The sequence below is a fragment of the Nomia melanderi genome, chromosome 2 (assembly GCF_051020985.1).
Source record: "Nomia melanderi isolate GNS246 chromosome 2, iyNomMela1, whole genome shotgun sequence".
NCBI lineage: Eukaryota > Metazoa > Arthropoda > Insecta > Hymenoptera > Halictidae > Nomia > Nomia melanderi.
Window position 1 is genome coordinate 7,797,334 of NC_135000.1, and position 22,251 is coordinate 7,819,584.

Here is a 22,251-nt window from a genome sequence, read left to right on the forward strand (position 1 = left end):
TATGTGTTATGTATTATTAGATTTCAGATGTTTACGCAGAAATATAAAAGTCAGGTCTTAGCTTAATCGAGTAACTAAATATTCGATAAAATCAGATAACAAATGGGTTTAAGTTATTTATAATCCATGATAAAATTTATTATTCATGCATTGGAAGTCAGCTATATCGTCATCTTACGTTTCGTCGATTATTTTTTTAAATTGATATTAAGTAATAAATGATGGCCTTGCAAATGATTAATGATCCCGTCAAATTACATAATTTTAATTAAACATTTTCATTATGCTTTCGGAAATACAAATATTGTGAAACAATAAATTCAATATATAGTGATACAACGTTTTTCAAAAAAGAGCTTTCTCATTGGCCAATAAAAATGCATCGCGGTTGTACTTTGTACGAACCCAACGAAACGTAAGAAGTAATAACGAATTAATTAATTTGTGTTAATGATCAAATACGAATCAAGTTTTCAAGTTTCAACCGCATAATAGTGAATTTTTTCTTCCCCGGCGTCCTGAAAGACATAAAATTCTCAACGGTCGGTCGTCAACGTGGGATTATTACTGAATGTCTAATAATAATACTCGTGTATCTACATAGTATGCAGTTAAATTAAAATTAAACGAGAAATAACATTTAACGGTGACACGAAATACATATTTTCGGTTTCAACGGTTTCATCGGCGATGTGTAAATCCTTCGAAACTGTCGGTACACGATCGATGCAACATTGTTTAACATGACTTCCAGTGGTACACGAGAAGTTTGAAAGTTTTCGCAGTAAACGGAACACCGACTGAACATGAAAGATGTTGCCTTTCCTCGAAAACAATCGTATTTCGCAGTCGGTACAATGTTCAAGTGCTGTTATTCCGTGAATTTCGAAACTTCGAATGAAATTCAAAGTGGTTAACCTATACAGATTATTTATGCCTACCACTGTGTACACGTTCATTTTCGTACCTGTTAAGGAACTCCTGAAACTTTCAAAATGTTGGAGGGACTCGTTGCTTGGGTGTTAAATAATTATCTCGGGAAATATGTTGAAAATTTAAATACAGATCAATTGAGTATAGCTTTATTATCGGGTAAGGTTATGATCTTTTTTTTCTGAGTCATTCTTTTATGGTGTTTAAAATGAATATATAACAGAACTCTTTGTTGACAACGTCTGTTTGTTTATGATATTGTTATAATAATGGTGAAGTTTGTCGATATATTTAGGTGCAAAAAAAATTACAGTTGTAAATGGTTTTACATGAATATAATGGAGAGCGCAGTAATGTTCTACGTGTCAGTTTTATTTACATATCAGTCAGCATGAGTTTTATCTTAACTTGGAACTTCAATTTGCATTTCTTTCTGTTTGTAAAATTCAAATTTAAAACCATCTATAATGTATCATAACTTCTAAAAAAACATTTGAAGATATTGGGTACACTTCTATAGTTTTTTGAACTTTTGAACCAGAGTGAAAATATATTTTAAAACTCACTTCTATTTCACACAAACTACATGAATCGTTAAGTTTATAAGTATTTAAATGCTAATATTTAAATTATCAATTAACAAGTGTATACTTTTATAGGGGAAGTGGAGTTAGAAAATCTACCCTTAAAGAAAGAAGTATTAAGGCATATCGGATTGCCGATCGAAATAAAAGCCGGTTTTATTGGCAAAGTCAGGTTGCAAGTTCCTGTTCGTCAGATAAGGACAGCATCATGGGTTATAGTCATAGAACAACTGTATGTAGTGGCTGGACCAATAAATTTGAACGAGGTGAGTGTATCAAAATTTCTTTAATTATTTGCTGTTTTCTATATTAATTATAAATCCTTATATTTATAGTTTGATAATGAGGCAGAAGAACAAGCAGTTTTAGAATATAAACTGAGTCGACTGGACTCATTAGAAGCTAGATGGAGAACAGATACAGATCGTGATCCCGGTTATTATGCTACAAGTTATAGTTCATGGGTAAATTATGGTACATCCTTAGTAACAAGTATTATTGAAAACTTACAACTTCACATTAAGGATGTCCACATAAGATATGAGGATGGGCTGATGTTGTCAGATGGTAAAACAATAAATTGTTTTTAGTTTATAACAAGATGTTCAATTATTAAAATGAAAATTATATTGATTAATAGGCAGCGGTATTGCGCTGGGTATAACAATAGGATCTTTAACTGCACAAAGCTGTGATGCTAGTTGGATACCTGGGTCTACTTCATGGAATCTTGCGGATGCTTCCTTGAAACTCATGGAACTTGATAGGTTGTCTGTTTACTGGAATCCCCTTAAACCAAACGAGTTTTTTGGGTCTTTCAATCTCGGTGATTTAGCTGTATATATTTATTTTTATATAAACCATCTGACCATTGCAGTACAGAAAATCAATCGATTTTGAACAATGTCTGTTCTTAATTATTAGATTGCTATGAGCGAACCAAAGAACATCATCAAAAAGTACATTTTGTCTCCAGTAAATGCAAAAGCATATATTAAAAGGGACAGATCAGAACGACCATTAAGATCCACAAATAAGCCAAGAATTGTGGTAGACCTTCTGCTGGATGATGTCCCTCTGTGTCTCACAGACGTAAGTGACCTAAATTGTTTCTGTATCATTATAAAATACAAGTAATTTTGTTCTAGGCACAATACAATCAAATAGTCAAGTGTATAAAAGGTTTGAAAGACATAGAACGTCATAAACAACAAAGACGCTGTCGTCCATCAGTCAGCGTATCTAACGCACCAAAAGAATGGTGGAAATATGCAGCAAGATGTCACATTGGTAAAGAAACTCTAAAACCTAAACCGACTTGGAATGACATGCTTCAAAGAGGCAAAGAAAATATTTTATATGTCGAGAGTTATACCAAGTTGTTAGGTATTCAAATGAAAATCATATAATCCTTTACTTTCGTAATTTTTTTCTATATTAACTGTTATTATTCTATAGGAACACCGACAAGTATTTTACCACTGGACATGAAACAAATAAAAGAGAAGGTAGAACAGGAGCGAAGTTTCGACGAACTTCGAGTGTTGAGGGAAATAGCAATGCACAGAGTTAGGCCATCTAAGCCCATTCAAATGACAAACGTGAACATGCCACAGGGTCGTGGAATGCTTGAACAGTGGTTCCCACAATGGTGGGGATGGTATTCGAAGGCCCCGAACACAAATACTCAGAGCACATCCTCTACATTCGATGGAGAACTTCTGGATGTTTTAGCTGACACCATAGATGATGACACCCTTCTGCGTCGTGACACAGTATTTGGACAGTTCAATTTTACGTTATCCAAGGGTGCTGTATCTCTCTGCACGGCGAAGACAGAAAACGAACAGGAGAAAACTGTAATAGAATTGCAATTCGAACGAGTGACTCTGAATTACGAGTCAAGGCCTAGGTCTGGGTCTCACAAGTTTACCGTCAGCTTAGGAACTTTGAATTTGCACGACTATCTCACCGAAAACTCGACTTTTCCAATTTTGGTGCAGCCCCAAGTAGTGCCTACTATAATTTCCCGTGCACGTAGTTCCTCAGAGAAGTTAACGAGCCAATTGCCGCAGCATCTGTTCGAGATGACTTACGAGAAGCGACCGTTACACGTGACCGCTGATCATTCGTTGTACGTGAACTCGAGATCATTGGATGTAGTGTATAATCCTACTGTGATACAGTGGCTCATAGATTTCATATGTGAACCGTACAGGTCGTTGTCCAATCAGAGAATACAAGCAATGAAGCGTAGAACGCGTAGACAGTTAATTAAGAATTGGGAGCAAATTTTGGATGGAGACTTTGTTTATCGATCCTCGTGGGACCTCCAGTTCAATATATCTGCACCGCAGATCTTGTTGGTGGAAAACTTTACGGATTCTAATGCTGCGGTTGTAGTCGTGGATTTTGGGAAACTGCACTTGACGAATGGTATACAAAATGATGAAGTAATCATAAAGCCGGGTTCTGGTACGAACAGTGATGACGAAGAAGAGAGATTCGAGACACCTTGCTCAACACCACCTGGTAGTCAAGAGAATGGTTCTGTGCAGGACTTCCAGACTATATCTGAGACAGCGTTACACCAGAAACTTTATGATCATTACTCTATCAATTTGGTAGATTTGCAGATTTTAGTGGGGAAAGTGAAAGATAATTGGAAGCATGGGAGGACTAGAGGCATGTCAAGTCTGCATGTTTTAGAACGCTTCAACATATCATTACAAATTGAAAGACGTGTGTTCAACACATCAGACCCAAACTTTCCATCTGTAACAGTATCTGGGAATCTTCCAAGATTGGTGGTACACGTTAACGAACAAAAAGTGGAATCGATTAGGTTGATGTATAATTTACTGTCGAATTTCTCCAAATCCACAGTAGTTTCTCAGAGTGATGTAATCAATGTAGAACCTGAAAGTCCAAAGAAAGAAGAAATCATGGATAAATCTTTGAGTCATGCAGTGATGGTTCAATTTATCATTGATCAAATGACTTTCGAACTCCAATCACGTGGACGAAGTGTGGCAGAGTTGCAAGTTTCTGGGGTCAGAGCTGCTTTCAGTAAAAGGACAGTTGATGTCAGCGTCTCCTTATCTGTGCATGGTTTGCTCCTCGTCGATGCTCTCCAGGAATTTGGTCCTGATTTTGAGTTGTTAGTAGCCAGCCACAAACATGTTGGAATGGACAGTGTTTCTGGGAGTTTAAGAGATTCCGAACCAACGTCGCCAGTTTCGCCGGTGTCTCCTGGATCTCCCGAGCCGACAGTGTCGAAACGATTAACTTCTCCAATTGCTCTAACCAATGCTTTGTCGAATTTAGCAAACAGATCGAAAAATCTACAATCTCCCAGGAATAATTCATTCATTGAATTAGATAAGATGGACTCAGAGGCCTTAATTGTTGTCGAATTAACGTTAGTACAGGACACTTCAGAAAATCTAAGAGTTGCCAATATCCAGTTCAACAATTTGGATATTATTGCCAATCAAGAAACGATAGTAGAACTAATGGGTTTTTTCAGAAGGATATTTCCGTCTCAGAAAATGAGGCCAGGAAGCATAGAAAGACAAGAGTCGCTGTCGAATCAAACTATAGAATCGAAGGTCTCGACCAGGACAGAAATTAGTTTTGATTTTCATAGATTAAACGTTTTACTTCTAAGGGCAGTGATGCATGATAATCATCTGGTGGGTCAAAAAATTGCTACAGCAACAATGTGTGATGCACGTATACAAGCAACCCTGGCAGTCAACACTTCCATCTCTGGATCGCTTGGAGGCTTACAAGTTTTAGATCAAACTTTAACTGGTAAAATGCATCAACGGATTGTTAGTGTTGGAAGGGATCCAATTACAGATCCGCATCAACAACATCTTGAACACTTCACTAACTTACCCAATCAACCTGAAGCATTGAGATTCTCAGCGAATCGGTGTACTAAACAAAATGCACAGCACCAGGATGGAATGGAAACCTTGATAGATTTAACAATACGCATAGGTAGTGTGTGGTACACGCACGCTCCTCATTTACTTTCTGAACTGCGTTCATGCGCTGATGAATTTAAACAGTATTTGAAAAATCTTGCTCGCCAGATCAGTGCCGCAGCTACAGATATGGCCATTGGTTTGGTTAACGCTGAAGACTGGACGATACCACCACGTAGACGCTTGCCAAGTCTCTCCGTAGACACGGAAAGCTCAGGAAGCTTGTCTTTAAGCCTGGATATTCTTCTAGACAGTCCTGTACTCGTGATACCTCGGTCGTCCCATAGTTGTCAAGTGTTCGTTGCTCATCTTGGTACAATGTCTTTGCAGCACGAACCTCATCATGGTTCTATGGCGAAACACAAATTAACTTTAGAAGTTCGGGACATGAATTTATATTCCCTTGAAATATCTTCTAACGTTAGTCAAACTCATAATAATCTACCTTTGAGGGCAGAAGAGATATATTCTTGTAAAGAGTCTGGAAAGCCAATCTTGCATGACACAGTATTAAAAATTGTGGTCGAAATAGAGAACACATTAGTGCAAACTCCCAGTTTCTTCCTGGACAATGAGTTCTCGAACAACCCAATTGTTCAGGTTCACGGAGTGGTAACAAAGCCATTGAAAGTGTCTTTGTCTCGAGGTCAGTATGAACAATTGTTGGACACGATAAACAGAATGTTCTCGATGCCAATATCAGTGCCAGTTGTTCAGAAATCGCAAGTAATAAACAAGATACCTCATCATTCTGATAAATTGGATGTTTCCATGAAAGTATTATTTGAACTACCTACACTAAGCGTGGAACTAAAACAAGGTCTGTCAGAGCAGCCACTAGTTGAATTGTCTATGAGGGATTTTGTTGCAAAATATGAGAAACTGCAAAAAAATGAATCCACTATTCAAGTTGCCTTACGTTCACTACTTATGGAGGATTTGCTGTGCCCTGTTGGCTCAAGACACCGGTGTATGATGCAGTCTTCAGCACCTACTCGAGCTAAGCTACCTGCTGGTGTTTCTAAGTCATGTCCAGACTTTGCATTTATTCAACAATTCAGAAGTGAATTCGGACGAGGAAGTTTGCCCGACAGATTGGAAACTGATACTTTGTACGGTACAATTCCTGCCCATTGGCGTAGAAAACCGGTCTCACTAGCAGATACTCCAAATACTCCACCTCCATCGCCTGGTGCATCTACAAGCGAAGAAAATTTAGTACTGATGAGCATCACGATAACTGAGCCAGATCCTGATCAGTTAAGGAAGGACCAATTTCAACAGAAAACTGTGACTGTAGACTTCAATTGTTTGGATCTTGTGATAAGCGTGGAGTCTTGGATGGTAGTCTTTGACTTCTTTGGATTTGCCGGACCATCTGGAACTAATCCTAAAGTTACCATGCATCAAACTTCTATTGATGTAGATCAGCTGGACAAACCAGACAGTTTTCCTATACGATCAGAAACTGAAATAGAAGTTAGATCTTTGACATTAGTACTAATACAGGCTGAAAGAGAAATTGCAAAAGCCAATGTATCCAATGCAAATATGCATATTTTGAAGGTGAATGGGAAGACAATGATATCTGGGTCTTTGGGATCTATGTCGTTGTTGGATCTCACGCCGCATGGTAGATTTTACAGAGAGAGATTCTTGTCTTCTGGAAGGAAAGCTTTGAACTTTCAGTATTCCAGTTATGTGGACTCTGAAAAACGACCTTATGATGCTCAATTAAAACTTGAAATGTCTGCTGTTCATTATGTGCACACTCAAAGATTTGTAGCAGAACTTCAGGCATTTTTCGTACACTTTTCTCAACTCTGGACTATTATGGCGAATTTAAGAGCTGGGATTGGAGCTGTTATAGACTCTAACAAACGAAGTATGAGACTATCATTAGAACTTCACGCAGGTGCTCCTGTAATATTATTACCAGTCAGTTCTAGATCTGATGAACTGATACTGTTGGACTTGGGAGAACTCACGGCTCATAATAAGTTTGCAATGTCTGAACTGATAGACAACTGCATGTTAGATATAACATTTCTTGAATTAGTTAATATGGATGTTTACGCTGCCAAAAGAATTCCATGCGATGATCACGATGAAAACAATGATATGTTAGTTGTCGGTGGCTTTCTCATTAAGAAACTTGGATCGTCATTGCTTACAGAGATGTGCCATTTAAAGCTACGCATAGAACGAAACTTGGACACTTACATTAGCAGAGATATACCCGACTTGAGTATACATGGAACTTTATCAACAATGGACTGCGCTTTAGACCCTGCTCAATATATGTTAATTCGAGGTCTTTTATCTTACAACATTGGAGAAACTCTGGACGACCTGCGACAATTCATGCAAGATCTGGATCAAACAGTTAAATATTCTATGGTTAGTGTAGATAACCGGGAGAAGATCTGGAAGAGGTCGTGCATAACACTTGAATTAGTAAATGTAACTGTGAAATTACATCCAAATCATAATATTGCAGCTTTAGCATGTGTTAATTTTATAAAATCTAGGCTCACATTGGATTCATTAAGTGATGGGTCACAGGATATAGACCTGGTATCTCAGGAGATATTAATTACAGATACACGTTTCCAGAATGAACCTTTCAGTATGCAATCTAATGTGTTTACAAGCATCTTACAGCCTCTAAGAAATTCCAACAACGAGAATCACGTACAGGCTGAAGTACATCACAGGAGACGCAAAACAAATGCAGCAACAACCATTCTTGTACACAGTATGCGATTGACTGCTATATTGGATTGGTGGGAAGCTGTAAGGGATTTCTTGATGTTAAATTCTTCAGAACCAGAACCCATTCTCAGTATATCACAAATAACTGCAGAAAATAATCAAGAAAATGAAAGTAACACTGCTACTATGATACCACTGGAATTGAAGATTAATATTATTGATTCTGAGTTGGTCATTGTAGAAGACACTTCGGTGAGCGATACTAATGCCGTTATCTTGAAGAGTACAGCAGTTTTGTCGTATAGGTCTGTCCCTCAAGAAGGAGAAAAGCCTCTTTCCTGTAACTTATCCCATTGCGAACTGTTCTCTTGTATTCCTGGATTCGAAGAAGAAACTGCTTTGTCCATAATTGATCCCGTAGGAGCTAGTTTAGATTTAACGCAGGATAAGTGTCTTGAGATACAGCTTCAACCGTTGTGTGTGAGACTGAGCTATCACGACGTTACAATGTTCTCCAGAATGCTCAGTTCTCTACCAAAACAAACTTTGGTAGCTAAACAACGCTCAAACGAAGTACTGACTCCTACAGAAAAACAAGTACAGAAGTTGACTGCTCTAGGATTCGCAGACTCGGATTGCAGGGCAGCATTAGATCTTTGTAATGGTCAATTAGATGAAGCAGCTTTATGGTTAACGCAAAACGCAGTACCTAATTCTGATGTGAACACAAAGAATGAGTTTATTTTCCATAGTATCGAATTGCAAACATCTTGTGGGAGAATATGTATCATAGATGACTGTAGGGATGCTGATGTGCCACTGTTAGAAATTACATTGTCGGATTTCAGTTTGAGACAGGACTGCATGGGGCCTGGCCTAGTGTCATGTATTTTCAGTATTGATTATTATAATAGAGTTCTCAGTGGTTGGGAACCTTTCGTTGAACCATGGCGTACTACTGTTCAATGGGAACAAACGTTAACTAACTCTCTCAATTCTAAGAGATTACAAATGTCTGTGGACTCACAGGATTCTGTTGATGTTAATGTAACTTCAACATTAATAGAACTATTCGAGTTAGTGAAGAATAACTGGATGCAGGATTTCTATTTAACTTCGCTCAAAGATATCAATGTGAATAAACCAACAAATGGACAAGCGTACAGACGCAGATTACCGTTCATCCCATTTGCGTTAAAGAATGAAACAGGCTGTAATTTGTGGTTCAAAACAATCATTGCCACTGCAAATGACACGAAGGATGTGGAATTCAATTTCAAGCAAAAAGATGTTTTTGAGAAAGATGACACGTGGATTGAAGTAGTTCCAGGAGGCACTGTTCCATTCACGTTTGAAGGAAGAGGAAAATTGCGACATCATGCTACGCATACTGTTCGAAGACATCAGATCACAGTGCTTGTGGATGGATGGAAACCTGTAGAACCTGTCACAGTTGATCGCGTTGGAATATACTTCAGGCATGCCTACGAGAATAGTCATAAATTACAGGTGATTGATTCTTTGTTGAAGAATTTCTCTTCTTATTGTATTTGTCTTCTTAAATTATTGATTTTATTCTCAGATGTTGACACCCAAGGCTAGGATAGTATTCGCAGTTGAATTAGAAGGATCAGCTAGAAAATTAGTAACTGTCAGATCAGCTTTACAAATATCTAATAAGTTGACACACACGGTAGAACTAAAAATGGAGAAATTCTTGAATCAGTTTGAATGTAGGTCTGCTTGTACATAAAATTCAACGAAATTGCTTTCTAAATGTTTACCATTTTTTCAGATCTGTCTCTCATTTCACCAGTGAATGATAGAATTCTACAAGTACCTCCACAATCCGTCATATCGGTACCGTTAACGCACACAGGTGTGCAGATGTGTCTGAAGCCCATAAATATGAATAATTTATTTCAATATTGTATGGAAACAATAGACTGGACAATAGTAAGGAAACCACTAGAAGTTATAGAGAACCGTATTACGTGTAGGGCTAATCACAATAATATATTTAGGTAAGTGTCTATAATATTAGAATAAAATGATTCAGTGCATTTTATAAATTTGTTTCTTTTAATAGAATGAGTGTAGCGGTTATGCGTGATAATTATCCGCCAGATGTGGGTCATATGCTGCCAGCACACACGATAACTATAATGGCTCCAATTACTTTGATTAACTTATTACCACACGAATTGTTATTTAAAGTTGGTATGGAAAGCGATAGAATTTCAGCTGGCGGTAGTGCAGATCTGCACACAGTAAATATTGAAGAGCAATTAGAAATTACAATACAAATAGATGGTTACCCTGGTTCTGGAACGGTAAGAAACTTTACCCTTTACTGTTTTAATATCATTAAGGTATTTAATAGATAAAGGAAAATATTTATTGTAGATGTTACTACCGCCAAATGCTAATTCCTTCACTGCTCGGCTCAGGCTAACTGACTTCACTGGAAGAATATTGTTTCTATATGCAGCTGTCAATATAGAAAAAGGTTCTGCGATACAAATTAGTATTACTTCGCCATATTGGATTCTTAACAAAACAGGGTTACCGCTGGTGTTCCGACAAGAGGGAGTTGGCGTTGAAGCAGCTGGACAATTTGAGGAACATGAAAAGGCTAGAATGGTAGCTCCACTGTTATTCTCTTTCAGCGATGAAGAAGCTAGTAGAACTTTGTCAGTAAGAGTTGGTACCTCGGTACATCCTCAAGGAATACCACAGTGGTCACAACATTTCCATTTGCAACCTGGAATACAGGTTTATATATTATGTTAATGTACATTGCTATGTACACAAGAAACAATGTATTAACTTGAAGTGCATTTTAGGTACACAGACTTAGAGTATCCTTGCGTGATGGCAGACCGGATATAGTATACTTGATCAGTGTGGCTACACGTACTGCAAGAGGAAAATACAGAGCAACAACAGTGGTTACACTGTCTCCTAGATATCAGTTGCATAATAAATCTAGTTTTACGCTAGAGTTGGCACAAAAATGTTTCACAACAACAATTGTGAGAACATGTTTTAGCTTTTGGTTATTCCTCGTTGTGCTTGAAATGATGTATTTTCTTTTTTTAGAGCCATCCAGATGCTCAAGCAACGTACATTCGAACAATGCCTGACTGTCACATGCCCTTTCATTGGCCACGTCTCGACAAAGATTTATTGTTATGTGTTCGCATCATAAACGTTAAGGATTGTATGTGGTCTGGTGGTATCAGACTAGACGACAACTATTCCTTAACAATTAATATCAGGGACGCAACTGGAAGGATGCATTTCCTTCGCGTAGACGTGGTTCTACAAGAAAGCACATATTTCATAGTGTTCACTGATGCAGACACTATGCCTCCACCTATAAGGGTGGACAACTTCTCGGAAGTTCCTCTAGTAGTTAATCAGGTGATTACTGACTCAACTTTCATAATAAATACGCTTGTCAATTCCTAAGAAATAACTTCTCAACGATTTGAGTATATTCGAACATTCCTCAGGTCTCATTTGCTAAGCCACTTGACTGAATTAATTAGAAATTATTTTCAAGAGTATTTTTATAGGTTACCGTGCACGACAACTTGCAATGGACCGTGCGACCACATTCATCAGTACCGTATGCTCTGGATGAACCAATACAAGCTGCAGGTTTGGTTTTAACTGCACCTGGCGGTGTAACAGCTACCTACGACTTGAATATACTTGGAGAAGGCAGAGGATTAACATATGAAAACTTCATTTACATTGCATTTACCGGTAAGTTTCACTGTCACTGTTAAGTACTACATTCTTTAACACATTAGTAACTTATAATAAATATTACTACTATTCAAACCAGGAACCTTCAAACCCGATGGCGATTTGGGATCAGGAGAATGTGGTCTTGATCCATTAGATGTCGAAACCCAAAGATTGGTGTTAGAAGCTGGCCCTGGTGGTTGGGTAGCTTTACGAAGGAAACAATATGGAGCTAGATCGCAGCTGTGGAGGATGACTGGTGATGGACAGTTGCAACACGAAGGTAAGTACTGATTGATTATTCAACTTGTTCCATATTTGTACATTATTTAAGTGTAATATGTAACGTAGGTTCTAGTCCACCCAGGGACAAGCATTCGAAAACCCCAGAGACAGTGCTGGTTCTAGACATAGCAGGTACAGCACCCCAGCCGTTTACGTATTGCGCACTTGCATTGAGGAAACCTGATCCCAGAAGAAGATCAACTCAAACGTGGCGGTTCACCGATGATGGGAGACTGTGTTGCGCGCACAAAAATATGTGTGTTCAGTCAAAAGACGGATTTATGGGATTGCACGAAGGTTTGACACATGGAAACTATTGTATTCTGTACGGTTTTATAGCGAAGCTATCTTCACCCCTGACATCACCTCATATAAAGATTTGTTTTCCGTTTATTTATACTCATTGCCATTTAATTTCACACAACTGACGAAGCTTTCTGTGTCTAATTTGCTCTCTAAACGTTATCGCCATATAGACTTGTTTTCTTTAAAAAGAAGTCACAAGTCACAAATTTAAAAAAAAAAAAACCATATGGCTGTGACAGTGAAAAATGAAAATCGACTATAATTTCGTGCCCCGTTTTACTTGAGAAAGTATATTATTACCATATTAATTGGTCAGGCTTACAATGATGATGAATGTTGCAGGCGGCAGTGTCGCCCGTTGGCAAATGTGTACGTATAGTTTCGGAGTACACTAGAGTACCGTCAATTACTTGTCAATTTACTTATAAGTGTTATGTACTAAAACTTTCGCCTCTTTTTTTTCTTATTTCATTCACTATTGTCTCTCAACTATATGCATGTAAAGGAAACTCTTTTAAAGATACTTGTCTTAATTTCGAGTCTTTCGTGCAGCCATTTCATCCCCAACGACACATTCAGTTATGCACAAACTGTGTAATTATATTTTTTAGGGAGCGAGGCGGTATTAGGTCCACAAACGCACAGTAGTCCTCCGCCCATCGAGCAGCGCGTGGGAAGGCAAAAGTTACGACCTGGCTCCGGCTTCTTATCTATCAGAGTAACGACTGATGGGCCGACACGGGTACTGCAAGTATTGGATATCAAAGAAAGGGTAATAAAAATTCATTATTTTTTATTTGTAATTTTTAATTCGATACTCTATTAATTTGATAGTTTCTCAGTTTCTCAATTTCTCAGTTTCTCAATTCCTCAATTTCTCAATTTCTCAATTTCTCAATTTCTCAATTTCTCAATTTCTCAATTCCCAATTTATTTGTCAACGACTAATGAATTATTACAGAAGAAAACCTTCGCTTTGCTCGAAGAACGTGATTGGTCGCACATCGCCGTCAGCCACCGTCCAACTCAGATAAACACAGACGCCGAGAGCTTAAACTCCAGAGAGCTGGAACTGAAAGTAAACCTAACAGCCGGGATAGGATTATCAATTGTTTCACGAAGGCCCGTCGAAGAATTGTTATTTGCTCGGTTAGCCGCCATCTCGTTAGAACTTATACAAACCCCTCTAAACACCACCGTTGATTTAAGCATAGAGGATATACAAATCGACAATCAATTATTCGAAGCTCAATGTACTTCAGTGTTATACGTTACCCGGGCAGCGCGCATTGACAGCGAGCACCGGCCAGCGATTCATTTGGTAGCCGAGAAATTAAAATCCAAGAATCAGAATGCCGAGATTTACAAACACGTGATAGTGAGCATCAAGCCTCTCTGCATACACTTGGAAGAGAAATTGATTTTAAAACTAGCCGCTTTCGTCGGGGCAGGAAGATCAGAGTTAGAAGTGCCGGTGGACGAGAACGATTTCAAAGCTCAGAGGTTTATTTCTGAAGTGTCTGCAGCCCACGCGAAACGGTATTACTTTGGAGCGCTGAAAATTGTCCCCAGTCAGGTGAAGTTAAGCGTATTAACCACCACAAAGCTACCGCGGCATCTCCAAGCGATAAAAAGACAGCTGGGCTTGACCCTGATCAAATTCGAGGACGCTACCATAGAGTTGGAGCCTTTCATTAAGAAGCACCCATTCGAAAGTACGCAGTTCTTGGTGCATTCCATTATCAAACACTACAAAGACGACTTGAAATGGCAAGCTGCGGTGATACTGGGATCCGTGGACTTCTTGGGCAATCCCCTTGGTTTTGTCAATGATGTCACCGAAGGCGTATCCGGTTTGATCTATGAAGGCAGCGTGAAAACCTTGGTGAAGAACGTGACGCATGGTATCTCCAACTCAGCTGCCAAGGTCACGGAGTCCTTGTCCGACGGACTGGGACGAGTCATAATGGACGAAAGGCACGAGGAAGCTAGGCAAAGGATTAGAGCTAACACTGCAGGCAGCAGCGATCATTTGGTGGCAGGATTGAAAGGCTTTGGCTTTGGATTGTTGGGAGGTGTTACGAGCATCTTCAAGCAAACTTATGACGGGGCTGCTAATGAAGGTTTCCCGGTACGTGCAGATGTTTATTTTCTACTTAGTTTGGAGTGGATGAGTAATCATTCATATTTGCAGGGATTTTTTGCTGGTTTCGGTAAAGGAGTGGTTGGAACCATCACGAAACCAGTGGTGGGAGTGCTGGACCTAGCTACGGAAACTGCCACTGCTGTGCGAGAAACTAGTAGAAGGTTAATGAATTAATAATGATCAATTATATAATACTATAATGCTCATACTTTCGTAATAGTTTATTTTATGGTTATACCATTTATAATTGGAGGATTTGGAAATTATTGGTTTCATTAATTTGTAATTTTTATTGATCTACAATATCATACTGTACTTGCAATGAAAATTCTAGAATGAATTCCATGAAACCTCCAAGCTCACATTTTTGAAATTATTGTATTTAATATTTCCAATATTTATTTTTGAATTTTTGGTGCTTCCAGTGCTCATCGTACGATACCTAAAAGAGACAGACCTCCTCGAGTTTCAAGCGGTCCAGCTGGTTTATTGCCTCCCTACAATCGACAACAAGCAGAGGGACAAGAATTCCTCTACATTGTAAATGATCATGACCACTCAGAGTTATTTGTATCATATGAGTGTCTACGCAGCGGAACGGAGAACCTGAGGGTGTTAGTGTCCAATGAAAGGGTCCGTGTTATTTCTGGTGGTACTAAAGGGGTAGTGACCGAAGTCAGCTTGACAGACTTGTTGTATTGTCAGCCCATGCAAAAAGTGGAGAGTAACGGTGAGACGTTACATTACATAGAGCTGATATCTAGATCGGATTCAGCAGTGTCTGTCAATGTAGTCGGCCCCGAGCCTCTAAGAAGGCCCAAGGTACGGTGTGACAATGAAGACGTAGCCAAACGAGTGAGTATATTAATTAATTTACACCTCCTCATTCGGTAAAGAAGGTATTTGCAGACACCTGTTTCTTAAAAACGATTTTGATTCCTTGATATTATATTTGGAAAATTGTCATTGTTATGCAATAGCTTAGTTGGACATAAAGAATTTATGGACATAAAGTTAAAGAATTGAACTTTTTCAAGTTCAATAAGTTTCAAAGTTCCTTTGCTAGTAGTTCTTATATTAAGAAACAATTGTATAGGCAAATATTTTGCTTGTCCGCTGTACATTTGTAACAAATGCTTGAACGTGATTTTTTCAGGTATCGCAACAAATCAATTACGCCAAGGGAATGCACGAAGAACGCAATTTGACTCTCTCCTCGTCGGACAATATGTTGGACGACGTTCAGTACTATAAGTAGTTACAGGCGACTGTTTCACGTATCGTATATATTTCGTATGCTAGTCAGTCCTCTTAGGTTTTCTTATACTTTTTCTTTGCATCCCTATTTTTGTTTCCTTTTTCTAACCAGTGCACATAATGATGCCTTACTACGCTTAAACTAAGTTGATGATAAGACTGATGCAAGGCATCATCAATGTTGCGGCGTCTTTGATGATATGAAAAAGTCTCGAGAGCGTAATAATATATATATATATATATATATGTGTGTACATATATAATTAATAAAGATATATATATTATAAATATATATAATATATATAATATATTTATATATCTTTATAATATATATTTATATATCTTCATTAATTATATATATATGTTATGTATAAAAAACGTGAGAATATCGATTGTCGCACAGTTAGCACACTTTTGATACTATAATAATGAAATGGTGGGAGAAGATAATCTTTTAAAAAGTGCGAGTGACTTTTTTTTTAATTAATTCTGCATACATACTTACATATGTAAATGTACGCGCGCGTGTGTGTGATTAAGTGTATATATGTAAGTACAGTTGTAAAATATAGGTGGATAAGGTTACACGCTTATTCATTCACGATAATAATAATGTAATCGGATGCCGCATAAACTATAGAACTAACGAAAACCAAAGTTTTTACATAGGATAGAAACGATATTTATTTTTTAATTAACGAATTCGATATTTTGCATACTTTTGGTTCGAACAAATTGTATTTTTTAACAGTGTAAAGGACAGATGATAGTTGGAGAAACTTTGGAGAGGGCAATACCACTAACGAACGTATTATTAACTGTACATTCTATTTCTAATGTAACTCCGTGTGTAAAGTTAATCGACGTAAACTCTTGTACAGTCGTATTCATAGAGAATATCAGGAATATCAGATTTACTCGAATACTTTTTATAAGTCTGATGCATTGTACAGCTTAAATGCAATGTATATTGAATATAGGAGAAGAAAGTATTTGCACATCGGTATCAATTAATTTCAGTCGACAATACCATTTAACTGTAACAACTAAGTTAAAAGATTATTTTGATCAAACTATTGGTCAAAGGAAAAAAATGTTTTCATAAAATAATGAAATATTAAAAATTTTTTATTTTCTCTTTTATTGAATCACTATTTAAAGGGAGATTCGAGTTATGTACAAATACTTTTTTCGTTCTCTATATACGTAATATATATATGCACGTTGAAGTATGAATACAATAGAATCCGGTGAATAATATCGCGTGTAAGTTAATAAGTATCAACGTGTTGATACATGTATAATAATCTATTATTGTATACAACGATTGTCTAGATTTGTTACATCCCGACCATTTTCACACTATCGATATAATTTAATAAAGAAATCCTTCTATTTTGTTCGATAAATTTAATTGTCTAATTGTTTTGTTCGTTTATCAGTGTTGTTATCCGTTGTCGGAATCATTGAGTAACGTTATCAGTCGATAACACATTATCAAGAAACAAATTTAGGCATCAGGAGCATGGCGGCTCTCATGATTACTTGAAATGTCAAATCGCTGATCGAAATTCCTTGCAAACCGTTGTTAATAATAACGACAAGTATCACCAGGTGAATAAACATATCGGGTGTAACGTATCCTTGGAATAATTTCAACGTCACGACGTTGAATAATTATCTTTCCAAGATACGCGAGAGAATTATAACCTCTAACAATGGATGAAACATATTTCGACGAAGGACCAGCGGGAAATTTTGAAACAGCCACCCTAGAAATCTCCAAGGATTTAGATGGAAATGAACAGAATAATTCGACCCCCGTGTCTGGCGGTGAGTGTCCGTTTTATTGGCATATTCTGCTGATGTTAGTGCAGCATTCTGCAGTTCATTAATAGACTACGGATTTTTCAATAAACATCAACATTTATGAATTACTTTACGGCGATAACGATAAAATTAAAATTGATTCTATCGGTGAAAAGATTCGATAAGATAATATTAACGTAAGAACTCCGTTAGTTCTTATTGAACTTCCATTCTGCTTTACGGTTGCTGCATATTCTATAAATACATACCATCTACAATGTAATTGTTATGAATTATATTAAAATATTTACTTTTCTTCCTTAACTATAGCATTTTATATTGGTAGTTATTCTTCTTAGTGAATGAAATAAATAAGTATAAAATGTATATTCTTTAATGTTCATAAGATGTCAACGTTGCAAGGAAAAATACAGAAAACCAAGGGAATAGTGTGAATCAAGTTCCAGCATCAAGGGATGTTTCTACTATTCCATTTAAACATATAGATTTTCACTCGTTCTTTACTGATAGGAATGAAGTCGTGGAAAAAGCTCTGAAAGATTGTCAGGAGAGTTTGATAAATGAAGAAGAAAAGGATATAGTTGGAAGTTGGCTTCTAACAGAGTAGGAAGCTGTTCCATACAAATTTTATTTGAATGCAATGTTTGGACAATATTTAATGATAACATTTGCAGAATAAGTCTGTGGGATACTGAAAAGGAGAGACTAGTTCTACTTACTTGGAAAGCTATTTATTCAGTAAAATATGATTTTATTTCCTTAAAGATACTGGAGTATAATCGAATACCTTTATCACAAATCGATACAGTGGTTTTTGGTGAACTGATCTATCCACCTTCGTCTTTAGCTCCGTAAGTATTACAATTAGTTTGAAAGTTACATACCTTTATTATCGTACAACAGATAAGACAGAAAGAAAATGTGGCTCTATAAATTCATGAACCAATGCATTTGATAATTTTTAGACGATTAAGTGGATTGGCAGAGGGTGTGTCTTCAATATTTCATTGTGCAGTTCGTCAAGACTGGTCTTCACTTACCTCTTGTACTGGTCTTGCACAATTTGAACCTAGGTATTTTAAGCTGTTATAGAAAGACAACAATCCTCTTATTTTACTCAGTCTTTAGTTGATTCACTTTTACAGTCCTGATGCTTTGTAATAGTGTATCTGCACTTGAAGGTAAGACACAAATATTTCTGAAAGTATTAAAGGTATGCAAAAATATTTAATAAAAGTTACATAGTGTTATATATTTATTAAATGAATAAGGTAAGAGTTACAACAGTCAAGTTTTGTTTTGTAAATATGCTCCCTCTCCATCACAACGTGTAACTTTTATTAAACATATTATTTGTATCTTCAATACTTTCAAAAATATTCGTTTGTTACCTGTAAACGCGGATACCTTCTGTAGTTACAAATCCACAATATTCAAATTTTTATTTGATTTGGAAAGACAATCTAAAGTAAAATAATTGTATCCTAGACTGTTTCTCTATTTTTGCATGTAGAATTATCTCTTGACTACTTCACGTGATAAGCTATGTATATATATTGTTTTTTTGTTTATGGATGCATATTTTAACCACATTTTTAATTGTATACTGTATTTATCTGTAAGTTTGTGCTTACTTGAAACTAATGTCTTCATGAATATAGTATTTCCTTTAAAAGTATTATTATACATTGGTATGTGGGCATTTGATCACATACAATAAAGTGTGCATTTTTTAACATTATGTTACTACACTTAACTGTTCAGAAAACGATCTATATCTGGCGTGAGACTGATGTGGAATAAGGGAGATCCCTTACCATTAGGTAAGAAGTGGAATCCGTTTGCAAAAGATATACCATGGCTAACATATTCCAATCATCCGTTATTTTGGTACAAAGGTAAATTTATGTTCGAGTATTACTAATAACATTAATACATCATATACATTTTTATTTTATCCTTTCCAGGATCAGACATAGAAAAAGCAAAGTTTGACGTTGAGGGTTTGCATGCAACAATTCTAAATGTATTGCCCGTGGAATGTAACATTAGAACTGGATCCATTATCATAGAAAATTACTTTGGTTTAGGTGCATTAGTACACAACAGAAATGGACTGGGCTTTTTCAAAATACGGGGTAAAATCAGCTTTTGAGGAGAGCATTTGCAAATAAGAAACATCTTTTTCTTTGAACTTTCATAAATATTCCTATTTCAATTCTTAAAGTCTATGTATACTAAAATTTTACGTATTTCTAAAATTTACTATACTTATAAGAAAAAAAAATATCAAAATTTCTAGTGATATGTAAGCAAAATTTACAGCTAATCTGTTCTATTGTCGTCAGACTTTCAAATTGTATCAAACCAACCCAGTATATGTTCTCGATTATATCAATTGAATTGTACATTTCTCTCTCTATATATTTTAAATAATTGTATTCTGTATATGAATTTTTACTCTGTACCTGGCTGATAGGAAAGTTACAATAAGTATATAAATATATGTATATCATATTAGAATAATTGACACACCTTTACTGTGTAAAATTAAGTTTTATAATTCTACATTATGAAAGTTACGATTAGTGTTGCTTATAATAATAAATAAAAATTCTAAAACTATTAAAAATTTAATAATAATCTGTATTAATAAATACACTAAACACTGTAGAATTGTTTACCATCCGGAAACAAAGTTACAAATTTAAATGTTGACTCTGGGACATCCTTTTTCCTTTCCAGAATTCGGAACAGAGTTAAATGTTTTCTTTATGTAATAAATCTAAATGTTATAATTGATTGTTCATTCTCACGTATCTAATAAATATTTCATTAATAATAAAGAATACTCTTGTCTAATCAATTAAGAAGCCATTCAAATATTAAAAGAAGACATACAATTTTCAAAAATCCCGCTTCTTTAGACTTAGAAACGCCATCTATTGCAAAAACGCTCAAACTTCTAGCCAAATAGTACCAAATTCTTCTCGCTAGATGGCGCCACTAATAAAAACCCATAGAAAATTATAATTCATTCATGGCGCCATCTAGTGAAATAAATCCAGTACTATTTGGCTAAACGTTTCATCATCCTTTCAATAGATGGCGCCACAAATCCTACATAAAGACGCGGGGTTTCTGAAATTTATTTATTTTTTAATTATTCTTTTAATATATTAACTATAAACTTTTTAATTTATTAGACATCTCCGTCTGATAAACCTCTGTCTTTCACCCATATATCTCTCCTTGTCTTATTCATTACGTTCATATGGAACACAATCAACCCATCCGATAATCGCCAATAACTCATTAATTACAAATCAAACTTAATTCATACTGCTACTTAATGTTCCTAAAGATCCATTCTAATTTCTTCAATCAGAAACGTGCATCAATTATTCCCATTAACTAAGATACTTAATCTATTACCCGGTCCCTCGCAAGAAATTCAAGACTAACCTACGACATAGTTCCGAAAAATAATTTATATTCAAATAACACGGAACGAAATCCCCCGGACCCCCATAAAAAATCCCAGGAACACCCATAAGAAACCCCTGGAAACCCCACAAGAAACCCCTCGGACCCCCATAAAAAACCCCAGGAACCTCCATAAGAAACCCCTCGGATCCTATGAGAAACTCCTTGAAGGAACCCCACAAGAAACCCCTCGGACCCCCATAAAAAACCCCAGGAACCCCCATAAGAAACACCTCGGATCCCATGAGAAACTCCTTGAAGGAACCCCATAAGAAACCCCTCGGACTCCTTGAAGGAACCCCCATAAGAAACCCCTCAGAACCACACGAGAAACCTCTCAGACTCCTTCGAGAAACCCCTCGAACCCCCACGAGAAACCCCTCAGACCCCCTGGAAAAACCTTTCGCAATCTCACAAGAGACCCTTCGAACCCCCGAGAGATTTCTGGGGGGTTGTAAGACCCCCTCGCAGAACCTCTCTAAAACTGTCAAGAGACCTCTCGAACCCCACGGGGAGATTTCTTGGGGGTTCTAAGACCCCCTTGCAGAACCTCTCTAAAACTGACAAGAGACCCCTCGAACCCCCACGAGAAGTTTCTGGGGGGTTCTAAGACCCCCTCGAAGAACCTCTCTAAAACCGGGGGTTCTAAGACCCCCACGAAGAACCTATCTAAAACTGACAAAAGACCCCTCGAACCCCCACGAGAAGTTTCCGGGGGGTTCTGAGACCCCCTCGAAGAACCTCTCTAAAACCGGGGGGTTCTAAGACCCCCACGAAGAACCTGTCTAAAACTGACAAAAGACCCCTCGAACCCCCACGAGAAGTTTCTGGGGGGTTCTAAGACCCCCTCGAAGAACCTCTCTAAAACCGGGGGGTTCTAAGACCCCCACGAAGAACCTGTCTAAAACTGACAAAAGACCCCTCGAACCCCCACGAGAAGTTTCTGGGGGGTTCTAAG

The 22,251-nt window shown here is 37.1% G+C and overlaps 2 protein-coding genes across 6 annotated transcripts; both read left to right on the top strand.

The window, feature by feature from the left end:
* The first annotated feature begins 142 nt into the window (after positions 1-142).
* Positions 143-17,545, top strand: Vps13D (vacuolar protein sorting 13D). Of its 4 annotated transcripts, XR_004234844.2 has the most exons (23): positions 143-1,092; positions 1,593-1,783; positions 1,853-2,084; positions 2,158-2,354; positions 2,442-2,609; positions 2,666-2,903; positions 2,976-9,736; positions 9,810-9,960; positions 10,023-10,251; positions 10,317-10,560; positions 10,634-11,002; positions 11,074-11,262; positions 11,330-11,653; positions 11,809-12,001; positions 12,084-12,266; positions 12,335-12,565; positions 12,917-12,943; positions 13,186-13,346; positions 13,536-14,705; positions 14,769-14,881; positions 15,146-15,575; positions 15,877-16,526; positions 17,420-17,545. XR_004234844.2 is itself a non-coding variant. In XM_031974665.2 (22 exons), exons 1-22 carry the CDS (start codon positions 996-998, stop codon positions 15,976-15,978), a joined length of 12,000 nt encoding a protein of 3,999 aa, XP_031830525.2. In that variant the 5' UTR covers positions 143-995; the 3' UTR covers positions 15,979-17,386. The 4 variants fall into 4 exon arrangements, 3 of the variants coding, with proteins under 3 accessions (XP_031830525.2, XP_031830539.2, XP_031830546.2); XM_031974665.2 differs by lacking the exon at positions 17,420-17,545 and having other exon boundaries at positions 15,877-17,386; XM_031974686.2 differs by lacking the exons at positions 143-1,092; positions 17,420-17,545 and adding an exon at positions 1,348-1,526 and having other exon boundaries at positions 15,877-17,386.
* LOC116426159 (tumor protein p63-regulated gene 1-like protein) lies at positions 17,469-20,561 on the top strand. Of its 2 annotated transcripts, XM_031974726.2 has the most exons (6): positions 17,469-17,810; positions 18,194-18,410; positions 18,482-18,658; positions 18,773-18,880; positions 19,572-19,705; positions 19,775-20,561. In XM_031974726.2, the coding sequence occupies exons 1-6, from the start codon at positions 17,696-17,698 to the stop codon at positions 19,960-19,962; spliced, it is 939 nt and encodes a 312-aa protein (XP_031830586.1). In that variant the 5' UTR covers positions 17,469-17,695; the 3' UTR covers positions 19,963-20,561. The 2 variants fall into 2 exon arrangements, with proteins under 2 accessions (XP_031830586.1, XP_031830597.1); XM_031974737.2 differs by lacking the exon at positions 18,773-18,880 and having other exon boundaries at positions 17,475-17,810; positions 19,775-20,553.
* Positions 20,562-22,251: the final 1,690 nt, after the last annotated feature.